This window comes from Pteronotus mesoamericanus, unplaced genomic scaffold (genome assembly GCF_021234165.1).
Source record: "Pteronotus mesoamericanus isolate MK-2021 breed Mesoamerican mustached bat unplaced genomic scaffold, CSHL_Meso_final scaffold_232, whole genome shotgun sequence".
NCBI classification, from domain to species: Eukaryota; Metazoa; Chordata; class Mammalia; order Chiroptera; family Mormoopidae; genus Pteronotus; species Pteronotus mesoamericanus.
The window spans coordinates 8,385,583-8,403,943 of NW_026555311.1; the positions used below are offsets into that span (position 1 = coordinate 8,385,583).

The following is an 18,361-nucleotide window of genomic DNA, read 5'->3' on the forward strand; positions in this document are numbered from 1 at the left end:
TTTGGCAGAACCATTCACACTCTGATGGCTGAATGTGAGAATATTCCTTTGCCTATTCTAGCTCTATTTCCTGTAAGATAATGTATCTGAAAGATGGTCTTCACAATGTTCTGTAATACTTGTAAAAAAAAAAATGCATATTTGAGGCTCCATGAACCTCCCATATCTACTAACTCAATCTCTGAGGGTTGACTCATGGAACCTATGGTTTTCATAAGGTTCTGGGGTAGTTCTTAACATATGTGTATACAGTTTTCTCATGACTTCACAGCTAAACAGAAATGATTATTCACAGGGAGGGGAGCTTAATGATAAGACATTCATATTTGTGGTTATAATGTTATTTTTTATTGATTTTGTGTATTTTTATACTAACCCATTTGTTTTATAGTTATTTATGTCTAACCTTTTTTGGCAAGTTAACTTTCCTTTCATGAACCAACACCACCACCTGTTTCACAACTCAACAGTCTCAGCCTGCTCACCCTCCGAGCCTCTCCTTTTGTCTTTACTGCCAAGTACAAGCCCTCTTCCAAATCTCTCTTCCTGGCTCCCTGCTCCTTCTTGTTCTGTAGTCAGAGGTACTGTCCTACAACATTGATATTTCAAAAGCTATTCATGTGGAAATAAATGAGAGTGAGACATTCATCCAGGACTCAAAAGCTTCTATTTCCCACTACATTTTATGATGTTTTCTGTCTTGAAATCAGTAAAAGGTAACCCTGTTAAATCAACTTAGAATGAATATAGAGATCTTAGTAGTAAGTGCAGGGTGTTAATACATAAGTACATACGAGTGTAAACGCAATTGTCATATGACGTGGAAAGCATCAGTAATTGAAAGTGACAAACTATTATCCCTCCTGAAAACTTAAAAATATGAGAAATTTTACTTCAAGAGAAGAAATGTAGAGAAGCAAGAGAAACATTGGTAGGGTTTAAGGAAAAATCGGAAAAAGATTTTTTTAAAGCCTTCAATTTTACATTTTTCCCCCCTCATAATTGTAAGAGAATTTTGACTAAGTTTTATTCATTCAACAAAATTACTGAGAAACTTATCAAGAGCTGTAAGGCACCTGATAACTTAATTTGTTAAGTGCTTTACAATTACATAAAGGTCTTCATTTCATAGTAGTGTGGACTGCATCTTTTCCAAGTGTCTTGCTAATCGAGGGTACTTGAGGAAAGGTGGTTGGGAACATGTATCTTCATTCAGATGGAGGACAAGAAAACCAGCAATGCCCAGCCTTGCCCCCATGACCGCCATAATGCTCATTTTTCCAGCCTCAAATGTTATTTAAAACAGAGCCTCTCAAATCCAGAGTGAGCAAAATTGTTATCATTTTCATAACTTCCTTTTCCACAGTATATAAGTTTTAAATTTGGGGGGAATTTAATTCAACACACCAGAAAACTATTTAGCAGGTGGAACTATTGCATCAGAAAGGGATAAAAACATGTCTTAGGTTGTTTGAAATGATAAACTGGACTAAAATCCTTTGCAGAAGGCAACAGTTAAATAAATGTACCAAAATAACTAAAGTGTCATTCTCTGTTTCCAGGTCAAGAAAATGTAAATTAGTGATGCATGTTTATCATTGCTTTTCCTCAGTGACCCTTTATATTTTTCCCATTTAAAAAATCTAATTATTTAACTGCAGCAGTGTGTTGCTTGAAATATTTGGATGTTAAACACCACAACACTATATTTTTAAACGTTTACTATTATCCCTTTTTTGTGAGGTTATTCTGGGAAATTAAACTTCATAGTTGCCTATTAAAAATGTTGTCTTCCTCTGAGTTACAGAAATCTCTGGATCCTCTCATCCTAAATCATCAAATTAGAAAATGCCTTTTTTTTTTATTGTGGAAGTTTCAGTTGTGTAAAAGCCTGTTCTGAAAGGAGCAGTGCTCTGTAAACAGCAAGTAAAACAAGGGCAGAAAAAATGCCCAGAGCCAGGCAAATGGCACTGAATGAGCATTAGATTTCTAGAGTGCTGTGTTTCTTAGCTGTGAGAATGGCACCAGGTGTTCTACCAGTGGAGTCAGAATGGACCTTGGTTCAGCAACTGTGATACTTCAGTTCCAGCTAAGAAAGAATTCACAGCTGAGACTCAAACTATAAGATAAAGTTTATTTATTTTTTTTTTTAATTAATTTATTTACTTTTTAAATACATTTGTCTCTGCCTTCCCCCCCCCCCCCCCCCCCCTTTTCGAGTCCTTGCTATATGTTCCTTGACTTTCCCCTTCCCTTCCCTTTCCCTGCCCCCCCTTCCCTCTTGTCTCTGTTGATAAAGTTTATTTAGAAAGTCACAGAGGTAGAAGAAGTGAGCAATAGAAGAAATGGGCTCAGGAAATAACTCACAGAGGCAAAAGAAGGGGTCCTTAGAGCTTAGGAGAAAAGAAGGGGAAAGGTAATGCACCTGTGGGAAAGGAAGAAGGGGCACAGGAAAAGCACAGATGTGTTCCCGAGGGGGAGAGTGCACTGGGTCCTCTGTCTTGAGCGTGTTTATCTGGAGTGCTCAGTGAAGCTGTGTCCTTTCGGAGCCTTGGTCTCTACGGATTAGTCATTAGTCAATGCATCTGGTCCTAATGTCAGCCGCAGTGTCGCCTGTCTGGTTTTGCTGCGTTTCTATGCCTGAGCTGAAACACAGCTAAGGCCTAGGTGTATTTAATGTGGCTCATTGTTTGGGGCCTTAATGCTTAAGGACTATTTTCGGGTCCCCTTGTTTGTTCCCCTTCTAAAGGAGTCCAACTTGCATGACTAGCAATGTGGCAGAGGAGGAAAGTTCAGGGGAGGGTCGAAACCACATGACCAGCAACATGCTAGGGGAGGAAAGGTTCCTCTGGGGGCAAGCTCCTTGTTTCCCCAGGTTTGCCCATTGCTAGACACCCAGGACTTTCTACCCTGCTGACCTTCTGTACCTGGCCTATCGTCCTTGCTCTGCTCATGTCTCCCTAACTGCCTACCGCACATTGAGGAAGATATTTTTTTGAGGCGGGGAGTTGTGCTAGGAAGAAAAAGAGAGCTGTTTAGAAGTTTTGGGCAAGAGGATGTTAGGGATGGAGTTCTTGATGGAAAACACAAGAAAATAAATATTATTGTCATCTTTATTGAAAATAACAATTGTCATGATATTTCGTAGAATATCCTACTTAGGATTGGCCCAGGCTGGCAGCTGAACTGATCTGAGACAGCTCACACTTCCCTACAAACATCAGATGATGCTTTGACACAGCATTAACATATCCACATAGCAATTGCTAGGAAGGTTATGTTGCTGACAGTTTTTATTCCTTTGCAGACCAATTTAATTCATTATTGATCCTGTAGCAATGTTTTTTTCACAAGTAAGTCTATAGAATACATTTTCTTCATGAAGAGCGATGGGCACAGACAGGATAATTCCAATTTCTATTGAATATTTGGTGTCTTGCACTGAGATCTTCCTTATGAAACCTCAAAGTTCAGGGATGTCATTTCATGTATCAATGACACTCTATGACATTTAAAGGGAAATGGATTCTGGCACAATTCTACAGAAAGGCCAGCAACAATAGACCTAGTTGTTATACATAGGATTCAGTCAGACTAATGACTTTCACAATCCCAGGGTATAAATATCCTGTTTATTCCAGCCCTTCTCCCAGGATGCTTTACAAAATATGCAAAATAAATGAACAAGCGACATTATGTGAGAAATACATCCATCCACTACCTCAAATTCAATTTGTTAACCTGATCTGTACAGGTGCCAACACAGGATTTAACAAAGAAAGGTACATAATGAAAAAATAAAAGACAGGTTTTATCTGCAACATTCTCATGTCTTCAGGGAATCAATCATTGCTAAAGGCTATTTCTTTCTTCATTTCCCCCAAAGTCAAAATGAGCAAATAAAAACCTCACTAAACCGGAATCATTCTAAAATACATCAATGTGAATTACAAATTATGGTTCAGAAATCGTATAGAAACTAAGTAAAACAAACACTTAGCAAGGAGTAGTTGAGTCCTACAGACTTAATAGATTTTAAACTTTTATATTTATCAAATATGTATTTGAATTAGTTTAAGATTAATAAAATGTTTGTTTTCTTGACTGAACTAAATGGTTTCCATTGATTCTAAATACTACTTATGATAAATTAGATTCCCACATGTATTTATGTTCATTTCTAAATTTTTTCCTTTATGTTCACTTCAGTTTATTTCCTTTCCAGTACCAAGAGTTTATTAAAATAATATAATACATTTGGCACTATGTTGTTACATGAATTGTATAATGTCTTTTTTCTCCCTCCCCTAGGGAGAAAACCATTTTGGTATATTTGTAAGTAGGATAAATGTACAAATGACATTGTTTTATTTTTTTCCAAAAAGGGTATGTCCTTCACTCATTCATATCTTCTTTTTAAGTTCTTCTATGGTACTTCATAGTACTAAAAAAACTATTTAATAGTTTTCCTGCATATTTCTTCTTAGGATTATGTCTATTTTAGCCATTCCATTGCTGTTATTATTGGGATATTTTCTTCTATTATATTTTCTAGTTTTTTAATGTATAGAAAGATTGTTGGCTTTAAGGTAGTTTGATGTAATGAATAAGGATGCAGACGTGATTTTTTCAATCACAGCTCTGCCACATCAGTTATGTGATCAGTTTCCTTGTTATCCATAATATAGAGATGATAATAATATTAAATACTTCATAGTATTATTGAGAGGATTAAATTAGTTAATACATGTATACCACTGCTGGCAGACACTAAACATGGTTTGTGTTCATTATCATCATCATTGTCATTTCTCAGCCATATTATTGTTCTCTCATTGTTTGTAGTAGTTTTTCAGTTGATTCAGATTTTCCAATTATGTGTCCTCTACAAATTATTGATAATTTTTCCTCTTTTCCAATTTTATACAATTTATATATTTTTATTATTTAATCGCTTCACCTAATTCTTCTAAACAGCATTAAGTAACAGTGGTAATGGTGGACATCTTTATTTACACTTTGATTGTTTGTTATGTTTTTCAGGTTTAGGGCTTAAGAGATCAATTTTCTCGTGTTATGAAAGTACACTCTGATTTCTTAAGAGTTCTATTAAATGTCTTTCAACAGGTTGTTCTAATATTAAGTAGAAAGCTAAGATAAGCTATAACTATTGATTCCTGAGCTCTGCTTTTTTCTTACGTTTCAGTTTTGGAATCAACTCTAACTCTAGGCTCCCCATGAAGAGGGCATCAGCCGCATCAAAAAACCAGCCTTTTAGTTTAAGCCAGAGTTTAAAAGAAGGCCTTTGCTCGCCATTATGTGGAAATATCACAAGAATTCATAGAATGGGCAATGCTGTGATTTTAGGAAAGAGTTGGGAAAAAAATGGCTAGATTTGAAGAGATTTACCAGCCAAAGTTAGAAAATAATTTTTAAATTTAAAACACCAGGAAATTCTTTGTATCTTTATTGATTCGAAAGGAGATAATTATTTCTAATAATATATAATTTTAAAGTACCTTCCTTGAAAGGCAGTACCAACTTGTATCTTTATATATTCATTTGTCATTTGTTGGTTAATTCTTGATTATATATATTATTCTTACCATTTATAATATTAGCATATTAATTAAAGTAGCCTCATGTGTTTTAACCAATAAAATCATCTGGTTTTGCAACAGAATATCTATTTTATTTTTTCTGTAAAAACAAACTTTTGAGCACTTTCTGACAAGATGGCCAGAAATTCCAAAGAATAAAAAATATTTTAATGGAGTATGTAATTGTTGAAATATATATGTACATTTTATAGTCCCTATAGTATTTAAGGGCTTACCTCTCCACAAGAAATGTTGCCTTTAACTCCTTTATAAAATAGTTTTCCTTCTCTTAGATTACCTTGTTATTGCATGTTTTTAAAGTAAGCCAAAGGAAGATATGAAGACTGTTTTTAATTTAACATCTTTAAAATAGAATATATCTCAGATAAATTTTGCAGTAATTTATCAATTACATTATAGGTGACAAATTAGTTGTAATTGCTATTACAATTAATAGACTTTTGTACATAAACTAATTGAATTTTCTTATAAAAATTCTATATTTATTCATGCCCCATTTATGTTTCAGACTCTACAACTGTAGGCAGATCTTAAATGAAATGAAAAATTAGCTTATCCCTGAAATGCTTTTATTTTAGATGAGAAAATATGGGAAAAAAAATGGTACTAACCAATTTAGCATTATGGAAGGATCCATCTAGATTTATCTTTTCATATTCCATAATGTGTGTTGTGTATTATAGCCCTAAAATACATCTAGGGGATCTCTGCCTTGAGGTTGGTTGTACACGTATAAACTCTTTGATTTCATTAAAAAAAACAGAATCTCTTCATTTATGTGAAAGAAGTTTGAAATACAGCTAAATACCATTATGGACATTGAAATTTCTGTATTTATATTCTGTAAGAATTGTCTGGGATGGTTTATAGTGTAGTAAAATAAATTAGTAGATATTAGAAACAATTGACATCCTTCCTTTATTATAAGATTTTAGATAGTCTTCTATCGTGAATTCACAGCTAAAACTTTGAATTTCCCTTCACTTGAAACATCTGGATTATATTAAAATAAAATGGTTGGCTGATGCATGACATTAGCTGAACACTCCACAATACATTAATCGCAGCAATAACAGTTAATACCACAGGCACATAAAGAGCTCACCACCTTGTCCTTGGCTCGGCAGTAACGATGAGACAGACCTCAAGACTTTCTTCCACAGGGAGTCACTGAAGCTTCCAGCCAGATTATATTTTGGTCATTATTTGACATTTTATGGTTATATAGTGAAGGAAGTTATTAGAGAATTTCCCAAGTTACAAGGAACAACTGAGCAAAAATGGTAGCTCTTATAATTTCATTGTATAAGGAAAAGAGTAAGAGGGAGAGAAAAGAATAGTGAAGCAGCACCCCAATTCAAGCAAAGGCTGGACCGTGGAAAGTTAGTTTGGGATGATAATGTCAATTGGACTAACTAAAATGCTGTGACCTCTAGGCCACCATCTGGCTCTACTCTGAGCCCCTGCTGCCATTGAAAGCTGAGTGTAGCGTTCTATGTGGAATAGCAGCTCTATCACATTCCTCAAGGGAGGTACCCAAATTCCACCATTAGGAGCTCAGCAGAGTGGAGCTGCTGTCATGTTTAACTTTTTAATCTTGTTTACCTCAGCGTAGGAATTTATCAGGTTCTGGTTTTATTTTGAAATTGTTTTCAGAAGCTCATAGAAGCTTACATACAGTAGCACTCTCCATCTCTCCCGACACACACTGCCGCATTGACTCCCTTTTTGCCTCAGAAATCACTGATGTGAGGGCGATTCACTTACTGTATCCTCCATGTCTTCTGCCTCATTTCAACCAATTTAAACTGTGAAATTTTTCCAGTTATTTACTTGGCTTGAAATGTGTAAGTTCTTATTAATCTAAGTTTATATAAGCATGTCATGCTTTATGAACACTTTCCTAAGCCTCAGAATTTGAATCACTCCTGAATCTCTTTTGCAGAAATGCCTCTGGTGATGTTAAGTATTATGTACAGCTTTCTAACTTTTGTCCCAGGAGATAAGCAAGAATTTGGGGACCTGTTGCTAGTTGGAAAATCAATCAAAAATAAGGTCATAGAATTCTAGAGCTAAAGTTAACATAGAGTATCTACCCCTGCCCTTTCCTTATACATGAGATAATTGAACGCTAGAGAAATGAGGTATCTCCAAAACGTTATATTAAAGGGAAAGTTAGTCTCTTTACAGAAATTCAGCTTACACATAATTTTTCAGGGACACATCTGTGGAAACTCACATAAAATCCATAATCACTGAAGAAAACCTATCTCTACTATTTTTTTGTGTTTCATATTCATGTACGTTATCTCTCTTTTATTTGAAGGAGAAAAATATCTCTCTCATGTGAGAGCTACATCATGCAGCTTCCAGAGCATGACAGTTTTATTTCAAACTCCATTTTAGATGCTATATTTCTATATCAGAAATAGCAACCTCTCCCTATTTTCTCTAAAAACAAGAGGGAGAAATAAAAACAGCAACATGCCACTGAAACAATTTGTTGTTTTAAATATATGGATGAATATATCTTTATAGATTGATAGTTTTTGAAGGTAGTTTTTCTTTGTTAATATTCCTTTGAGATGATAGTTAGTGTCTGTCTGTGCCATTTGCAAAATCCTGTTCCTCCTCATACCTGAGCTTGAAGTAGCTAGCACTAAGAAAAAAGGGCCTATTTTTTGTAGATGTGGAAAAATAAGAATTGATGGATATCTCCCTAAAGAATCCAAGCCTTGTTAATAAGTTTGCATAATGTAAGGTTTTTCTCAGAAGACTATATAGATATGCCTACTAAAATTAGGATTTCTTTTTGCCATTTTTTTCCTTTTTCTTCAAACTGCTTACTCTTTCTCATGACTTAAACTGTAATTTATATGCTGGTAATTCCAAACATATGATCCTTTAGCCATGACTTCTCCCAAACACAGTTCCTATCTCTAACTGCATTCTCAGTTCTTCAACTTGGTAGACCTGTGAAACCTCAATTTCACATTTCTCAATCTGAGCTTGCATTCTCCTTATCTGCTCTCCATCACTGTTGCTGTCTTCTTTTTCCCCAGTCATCCATGTTCAAAACATAAGAGCCATCATTTACTCACACCTATCCTTTATCTTATGTATTCTCATTGTGCCTGTCATGTGAATTTCTTTCTCCCTTTCCCCTTGCATTAACACACCCATTTTTACTGACTAGCTATTGAGCTCCAGGCGCTCTTCTAGGCAGTGGAAGTGAATGTACAAGCAAGTCCTAGTGCCTGTTTTCAAGGAGTTCATGGTGTATTGGAACAGGCCAGTATCATACAGAACAAGGGCTATAAATGTGAGAAACTCTGGTTAGGGTAATTTGAAAAATATAGAAACAATTTTAAATGAGGGAGACTTTATTCAGCAAATCAAAGCCCTAGAAATAGAATCAAATTAACTTTCCAATGTGTTTGATAAAATTGCTTCCCATGGAATGTGCATGAAAACCCCCTGCTCTGCATTTAGCAAACTCCAAACTCCTATTCACCCTTTTATTCTCAACTCAATTATTACCTTTTCAAAGAAGCGTTTCCAAATTCTCTACTTGTTCCTGGACAACAATCCACTCCTTCTTCTATATCATGACAGAAACCAAGTTGCAGTGATTTTGGAGTGAATGGAAAGAACAAAGTAGAGATGAGGAGGTAGAAGGATAGTAGCTAAGGAAAGACCCTCCCCTTGGAGAGTAATTTTATTATTTGATATTTAGTGTTTTAATATACTTTTCACTCTGGATGGGAAAATATTGGATATATTTGTAAACTAAGAGAAAATAGTGGAAAGGGAAAGACTGAAGAAAAGAAAAGAGGATAATGAACAAAGCTCTTGGTTTCTGCTGTTGTCATTTAATTTGATTTTGATAAAATTCATATTCTAACAAATCTTTCTGCCTGTCATTTCATCCATCTCATTTCTTCCTTCAGAATACAGTCAAAGTAATCTTTCTAAGATACTGCTGCTAACATGTAACACAGTCGTCCAAAAAATCCTACAGGACTTCTGTTGTTTATATCTTCAAGCTTCTCAGTCTTTCAGAGCCCTCCTAATCTGTCCCCTTTACCTATTCAGTACTGTTCTCATCTAATTCCTTGAACACTCTGCTCAGTAAGGTTAGTCTCTTTGTTGTCTTTCACACACATGCTGTTTTTTTGTCTTCCCATTTTTTTGAGACTCTTCTTTTTTGCTTCTGCTTCTTAAATTGATCTGTCTTGATTTCCTAACTTTGTGGTGTGAACTTCTGTGGTAGGAGACCACTGTTTTTTTCTTTCTGGATCTGCCTCTGATAATGTCAGATGTTGTCCCTGTCTGACCTTAAGCAGTCTGTTGGAGACTTCCAGGAACCTACTGTCTGTGGCTGTCTCCTTCAGCTGTTAATCTAGTCACTCTGCACGCAGCAGGCCGGTTTAGACCCCACAGGGCGGGGCAGAGTCCCTTCTGGGGTCAGGGTTATTGGGTCCTCTCACGCTGCTGCCGCTCAGGGGAGTGGTCTGCCTGAGCAAGATGGCTGCTGTCGTATCAGGGAGGAGGCAGCACCAGGATCCTGCCGGCTATTCTCTTCATTCTCTCCCCAAAGCCTCCATCTCCAGTCTCCTCAAATGTCTCTAGACCACTTTTTGCCCCCTTTACCCAGGGATCTACTATCTGTGGCTACCACTCTGTACTCAGTAGTCAGGTTTTAGCACTACCAGGCTAGAACGGATACCTTCCTGGGGGCAGGGCTGTTATGTCCTCTCTCACTGTTGCTCCTCTGGGGAGTGGTCTGCCTGAGCAAGATGGCTCCTTCTGTATGGGGAATGAGTCAGCACCAGGATCCTGCTGGCCACTCTCTCATTTCTCACCCCAAAGCCTCCTTCCCCAGTCTCTCCTCAGGTATCTCTAGCCCACTCTGCTCCCGCCCTTGCCGGAGACCAGGGTAAGTGGCTGCAAATAAAAATGTATGCATTAGCCCTTTAAACGGCTCTTTTTGTCTCCAACCGCTTGTCTCTGGCAGAGAGCACACGGCTGCTTTTCGCAGCTGGCTGTTATCTGTGTACTTTTTGAGCTCTGGTGCTGTAGGCTAGAGATCCCCACTTATAGTTTAGACCCCACTCTTCTCAGGGGGATCCAACTGGCCGTTTCAATATCCTTCTGGTGCTGCCACCCACGGGTGCCCCCGCCTGCCTTCTCGAGCCTCTACTGCACTCCTACCAGTTAGATTGTGCTAAAGCTGATCCTTCTGTCTGTCCGAGGTTATAAGGCTCCTCTATCACTATTGTTCAATTGTTTGTTCCAGGTGATTTCTCCACAAGTTAGTTTTAATTCCAGATTGGTCTTGGGAGGAGGTCAGTGTGACTTCCATTCACTCCTCTGCCATCTTGATTCTCCTCCTTTTGAGATTTTTAAAAAATCTATATTCATGTGGAATATTTATGAAATTGTGTGTGTATATATTTAGTGCTCTCTTTATCAGATTTAAATATTAGGTTAAGGTAGCTTCATAAAATGACCTGGGGTACTTTTCAGTGTTTTCTTTGTCTTAGAATCATAAAGATTCCCTAGTTTCCGAAATTGGCATGAAATTATTTGGGGGGAGAGATGTGTTCAGCACCTTTTTACAAGTAATCATTTAAAAACTTAAAAATGCTTACCTGTATTTACTAAGTCTACTCATATTTCCTATGACTTTTGAATAAATACACATGCACACCTCCCCCCCCACATACTCTCTTCAGTTCACCTTAGACCTACTGATAATACAGGCATATTCACATTTTTTGCTCATTTGGGAATAATAGAATCAATAGTTTAATAATTAAATAATATTGAATTGTACATAGTATTGTATTATTTTTTCCAATATTTTACATGCTTAGTTTTCTTCATTTATATGTAATTAGAAATGAGAAAGGAAAAGAATATAAAAATATATTTTTTATATTTTTATTTCTGATCGTGCACACATACAGTTCATATATAGATTTTCTAGCTTTATTGATTTTCCCAAAACATCAACTCTAGTATTTGACTACTTTTTCTTTAATATATTTATTATCACTAAATTATTTTGCCTATTTTCCTAAGGATCGGAAATATTTAATATCCACCTAACTTCATTCAGTTAATTAGAGTATATTTTGCCAACCTTATATAGTAGCAACTATCATCTTCAATTTTTCAGTTAAGGAAGGGGAAGATGGCTGTGAGAAATCACTGAGGAAGATACAGATTTCAGTGTTCTTGATTTATCATCACAGTGCTCAAAGGCTGGCGCTCATTTGGTGATTTGCCATCCCTCAAGACTTCGCCTAATAATCCACACATAAGAGTAGATTATACTCTGTAGAATTATTTAATATTTCATTTACTCATTCACTGATTTTATTTTATTCACTCATTCAAAATAGTTATTGAGTCTATGGCCATACCACCCTGAATGCACCCGATCACGTCAAAATAGTTACTGAGTTTCCTTGTGCCATACCTTATACTAGCTTTAGAGATGAAAATATGAAAAGACATGGAAACTGCATACACCATAGCACAATATTTCTCAGGAAAAGTAATAGAAGATTTATAAATATTCATTTATAGTTAACAAATATATTTTAATACTTTTTATATATCTGGAAATATACTGGGTCCTGGGGAGGAAATAGGTGTAAAAGCCATTTTCCTTGTCCTTGAGGAGCTCTCAGTCTAATGGAAGTAAATAATCCTATTATAATAACCAGGTAAACCAGATACCTCTGGGGACACAGAAGAAAAACTAAGTCTGTCAGGAGTTAAAAATAAAGGCTTTCGTCACAGAGATAGTAATGTTTGAGCTGACACTTGAAAGGTAAGCTGTGATTCAGTAGATGGACAAGATGTGACATTCTAAGCAGAGGAAGCAATGTGTGCAAAGGTTCAGTGGTATGAAAAAGCAAATAGTCTGTTAGTACCAAAGCATAAAATACAAGGTAGTGAGGGGTAAGAAAACAGGTAACACAGTGTGTGAGACACCATTCTAAAACACTTCATGAAGCAATTGTGAGAGAGGTTAAATATCACACCCAAAGTCACATACTGATAATTGGGTGGCCAAAATTTGGGTCCAGGTATCTCACTCCAAAGCATAGAGCCTATGGTCTCCTGCCTGCTATACACAGGGATGACTTCATCATGGGATTTATGTGCTATAATAAGGAATTTAGATTTAATTTTCTCATTATCTAGAAGCCATTGGGGCTTTTTTATTATAAAAGTTACATGATAAGATTTTTCTTCTTTACACCAATGGCATTTGGAAGATGAATTAGAAGGGATGACTTTAGGTAAAGAGGGAAGCAGAGAAAAAAGGGATGGAGAGAGGTGACAGCTTCCAGAGTCCATGCAAGAGACAATGAAATGAGATAGGACTAAAAATCGGAATAGATTCAAGAGATATTTCGGTGAAGTTGGGGCTATGTTAGATGGGAATGAGGAATAAGGAAGAGCTAATGATGTTCTAGATTTCTGTCTTGAGTAACTAGGTTGAACATAGTACCTGGATTCATGACAGAAAATATGAAAAATGTTCTGGATGCCAGCCCTGCATTCACATGTTAAAATGCCTCTATAGTTATTTAGGAGCTTTTACATATGGAACATAGATGTATATAGTTATGCCCATAAGGTTGCTGGTTGTATATACAACATAAAGGTATACAGATATATTCTCATTAAAAGTCTACAATTTCAGACTGTTAGCAAACATGACAGAGTCATTCTCCCAATAGTTTAATGGACACAGACAAATGCCTTTCTTGTTACCAAAATGTGCTTGCTTGGTTAATATTATCACCAATACATATACATAGCCATTCAGAGCCCACTCTGCTGAAAGATGACCTTTTTCAGTAAAACTGCTAATACATCCTCAAACTGATTTCTAATACTTGGACATCTATGCTTAATATGCATTGTGTATGAGGTTCTTGGACAAAATTGATCATTAATGTTTCCAGAGTTGTTACATAGTTATCCTAAATTCTGCATCATCCATAAACAAAGTCCCATATTTGAAATCATACTCCCACAGGACAATGCCAATACCCATGATACTAAACGAGACAAAAGTTTTACAGAGGAAGTTTTATTTTTATGCCTCTAAGTGGAAATTATATAATGAACAGTAAAATTACATATAGAACTGTCTAATAAAAGAAAAACTATATTCTTTGTTTTTATTTTCTTCATAAAACAAAGTAGTATAAGTTGTCCTAAATCTAATTTACTAATCTAAAATTAATTTGCAGAGAAACTTGCATACATTTTGTTAATTTTCTTTACTGATACTCACAAAAATGTGGAAATCTATGAATCTGTAAGTAATTTTTCCCTCCTTCTATCTTTACCATTTATACATAGTAATTATGCTTTCTTTTGGGAAAAAAAAAAAAAAACAACTCCTCATATATGATGCATTTAGTTAGAGCCGATGGCAAAGTCAGGTCTTTTTTAAATCAGTCAGTTCATAGAGAATATTATGGTCAAATCCTCTCCATCCCCCAAGGCATACCTTTCATTCAAATAAAACCTGTGTGAAATGCCATATTCGCCACTAACTGACTAAAAGCAGAACTTGGGTAATCAAAAGTTATTTTTATCTTGATAAATGTACGACTTGGTCTGGGAAGTCTGGGAAAAATACCTGTAGAGAATGCAATCTAATGAAAAAGGAGATGGAAGCATTGCTTGTATAGCTTGCTGATTTTAAAGCTGTTTATAATCTTTCTGAAGCATTTTTAATTTCAAAATATTTAAGTGGCTTTAATTCCTAATACTAAAAAATTTAAATTCCTAATGCCTTCTTTTTATTAAAAACCAAAACCCCACCCTGGATAGTGTGGCTTAGTTGGAACGTTGACCCGTAGGCTGAGGGGTCCCGGATTTGATTTCCCATCAGGGCACATGCCCAGGTTGCAGGTTCAATCCCTGTTCTGGGTGCATAGGAGAAGGTGGCCTATCGATGTTTCTCTCTCACATCAATGTTTCTTTCTTCCTCGCTCTATAAAGGCAATTAAAAAAATGTTCTTTGGTGAGATTTTTTTTAAAAGCCAAAACCCATAGAGCTAAGCAATTTCCATTTCTGTTTAAATGTAATGAAGTGAGAGAATAAATGCTTTAGCACTAAAAATAAACAACCTAGCCAGGGAAAACCAAGGAATGGTAGCTGACATTCAAACTCCAATTGAAAACAAATTTTTTAAGTAAGTATGCCTTATAAGTGATCCGTATGCTTTATTCTCTCCCTAGAAATTCTCCGTTGAAAATCTAAATGTGGAATCCTACAATGGAATTAAGAGAGGAAATGTATATATGAGATAACAATTAGGCTCAATTTTCAAAACTTATTAGATATATAAGTAAATTTTTCCTTTTGAGTCCCCATGTTTTCAATCAAGTGAATTTTGAAAATTTTTAAATTCCCAAGTTATGTTAAATAAGTTTTCAAGAATCAGTACTAGTGCTCAATAAATTTAAGTTGAATTCAGTTGAGTTATATTGCATTGCCTCCCTACTAAATTGTTCTCCCTACTAAATAACATGGAGAATAATGGTAAATAGCCCTTAGTCTGAATCAGTCTTAGGCCATATAGCAGATAAATTAGATCAATGAACTGGTTTGATAAGTCTGGAGTCTGATTTTACCTCCTTCACAATTTAAGATATATTATGTTGATGTAAGAAATGTCCAAACCTGTAGCAGGGGTGTCCAACCTTGTGGCGTCTCTGGGCCACACTGGAAGAAGAAGAGTTGTCTTGGGCCACACATCAAATACACGAACACTAACAACAACAAAAAAAATCTCATAATGTTTTAAGTAAATTTACGATTTTGTGTTGGGCTGCGTTCATGGTCATCCTGGCCATGTGTTGGGCACCCCTGCTAGAGAATTTTTATACATTTATTTAAGTCAAATTCATGACAGTTGCCAGGAAGCAAAATCTCAACAGATTGAGAAAGTGTTCCAAAGAATGACAGTTTTGTACCATATTTTATACATTAGAATCAAAGGAGGAGACATAAGAAGGGTTACATGAAATTCATTGGTGGTCCTCAATTAGGGAGGCAGGAGAAAACAAAGGAGAAATCTCTGAGAGAGGGTAAAGAGTGAAATGGACACATATTTCTTTTACGTTGGTGGGTATAGGACAGTTAACAATATTTACCGCACATAGAAATGGTATGCCAGAGAACAAGTTAACAATGAGGGGTTCCATGATCTTATGGGAGGCTGTACTTTGAAGGGTCTGGAAAAGGAATTATTACCCAGGTATTTCAAAGGTATGTTATCATAGATGCAAAAAGACAATAGACAGGTTCAGTTAAGGTAAAGACTGACCTTTGTCAAGGAAGATACTGGTGTAGGACATGACTACCTACCATGGCTCACTTTTAGTTAGGAAGTTTTAATTTCAGACCATCCATCATGGTTCCCTCAAGACTCTGAGTTTGTACGGCCACCATGCTGGCCTTCCCTGAGCTTAACAGGTACGGTATGTGGCCCCTTTTTTGTCCACAACTGTCAATTTGGTTTACTATCCAAGAAAGCATTATGTTGCTCTTTATCCATCTGACAATCTAATTTCCAATCAACCATTCATATATAATGTAAATTAGATTATAAAGGTCTAATGTACATATTAGAAATAGTTTCTCTAATTAGTAGAATACTGAGTTACAATGCAGTTTATCATATTAGCAGAGCTTGTAATTAATGCAATTCATAACAACTGTGATTACACTTAAAGAAAGGTGAATGAGCTTAAAAGAGCAGCTTTTAAAGATACACAGTACTTTCATAAGGAAAAATCTTTCTCACCTATTTCTATCACATTTGAACCATGAGCTTGTGGTAGACAAAAGAATATGTTCCTACGTGTGTGACTAATAAAAAAGTAAACCTCAACACTAGGGAATACAGTTACACAGTTGACCGTGAGATGGTCTCCCATGTGCTGTAGTGATTGATATTAAGATATTTTGTACTGGCTATAGTTTGTCTCTATATTATTCTCAATATTTGTGTTATTTGTACATTTCTTCCAGTCAAGAGAAGCCATCCCATTAAATGACCTAAAGTCAGAAGTTTCACCCCGGATTTCAGCAGAGGACCTGATTGATTTGTGTGAACTCACAGTGACAGGCCACTTCAAAACACCCACCAAGAAGACAAAGTCCAGTAAACCAAAGCTCCTGGTAGTTGATATCCGGAATAGTGAAGAGTATCCTTTCCACATGTGGTTTTAAAGGGTGGTGCTGCCTTATTTAAAGGGCATGTGGTAAAAACAAAGAACATATCTGGGATTCCTCTGAATTCAAATAGCTAAGTAACTCTCAAACTGAGTGCCAGAATAGACTTGCATAATATTTCATAAGATAATATTACATACCAGAGACCTTAAAATATTTCCAAAACAAAACCAGAATGTCAGGACATTTCTTGTTTTTTGTGTTTCTCTGGTACGTGTTGCTGTTCTTGGGGCATTTGAATCCTTCCTTGTCTAGATTAAATTTTAGCAAAGATGAGGAATAGTTACCTAGTCTACCTCATGGTCTAGATAGTTTTCCAGATCTCAACATTAAATTTGCATTTATAATTTTCAAAATATTGGCCTATAGAGAACATGTTAAAGTATTTTCTACTGACATTAAGTGTACCATAATTTCTGGTGATTTTGTTTGGCATTAAAGTATAAGCAGGTACAAAATAGTCTTTCAGTTCAGTCTTTCTCCTTATATTTTCATCATCTGTTAGGTTTTTCAAACTTTTTAAAATAATCTCTTTTTTTAAATAATCTATTTTTTAAGTAATCTCCAGTTAAGAGAAACAAGGTATTTTAAATAAAGTTTTTCTTTGAAACCCAACCTATGCAATATAAAGGAAGGTGTTTTATAATTAATTTTATTCATAAGTTAACATGTATAGCATTTACTAACTATAAATGAGAATTATATGTAAATGAGGGTTAGCGGGTTGGTGATTTTATATGCTAAAATTGGCGTATTAATTTTCATGTGCATATTTTAATCACAGCTTTTGAAATGAAATTCAAACTATACATTTACAGAACTCCTGAAGCAATTCATAGAATTTTTGATTACTGAGAGTAAATTTGAGAGCCCACTAATTCAAATGATATATCCTCATCTTATTGTGAAAAGTTACTCCTATTTTCCCTAAACTGTGAGACCGGAGTTTGGAAAGAGTATAAATGTTCATGTCCCTCGTTGTTACGGCTTCAGGGATACTGGAAGTTCCTTAGCAGAGTAGGTGAGTGGACTGCCTCCCAAAAGAACCATTAAATCCTGTTGACAGGTCAGGGACCCCAGTCTGGAAGTTCTTCTTATCTGGTAACTTCAAGGGCTTAAAATACTTTCAATTTTTACCTTTTTAACTTACGTTTATTTTGGTTGAACTTCTAGTTATAACCTCTAATAAAACCATCAAAAAGCACAGCATGATAGTGTAGCACCTTATTTTAATTTTAGAAACTCTTACAAAATAATTAAAATAGTTTATGCACCCATCACTCTTGTGATATTTTCTTTCAAGTAATTAACTATTTAAAATTCAAAAGTGCACACAATATGAAAAGTAACATTCAATCCAAGGTTTTCCAAACCTCATGGCCTAATTTTTTTTAAATTGACACCGTCGTTTTCTTATTTTCTGCTCACCTGAACATTGCCCTCTCTTGAGCGTGGA

General features: G+C 35.7%; 1 protein-coding gene across 1 annotated transcript in view; it reads left to right on the top strand.

Annotated features, from left to right (window-relative positions):
* Positions 1-18,361, top strand: part of TBCK (TBC1 domain containing kinase) — a 173,375-nt gene that overhangs the window by 122,295 nt on the left and 32,719 nt on the right. The window contains exon 24 of the mRNA XM_054591648.1: positions 16,702-16,877. Coding sequence (XP_054447623.1) covers positions 16,702-16,877 — 176 coding nt within the window. The remainder of the gene's footprint in view (positions 1-16,701; positions 16,878-18,361) is intronic.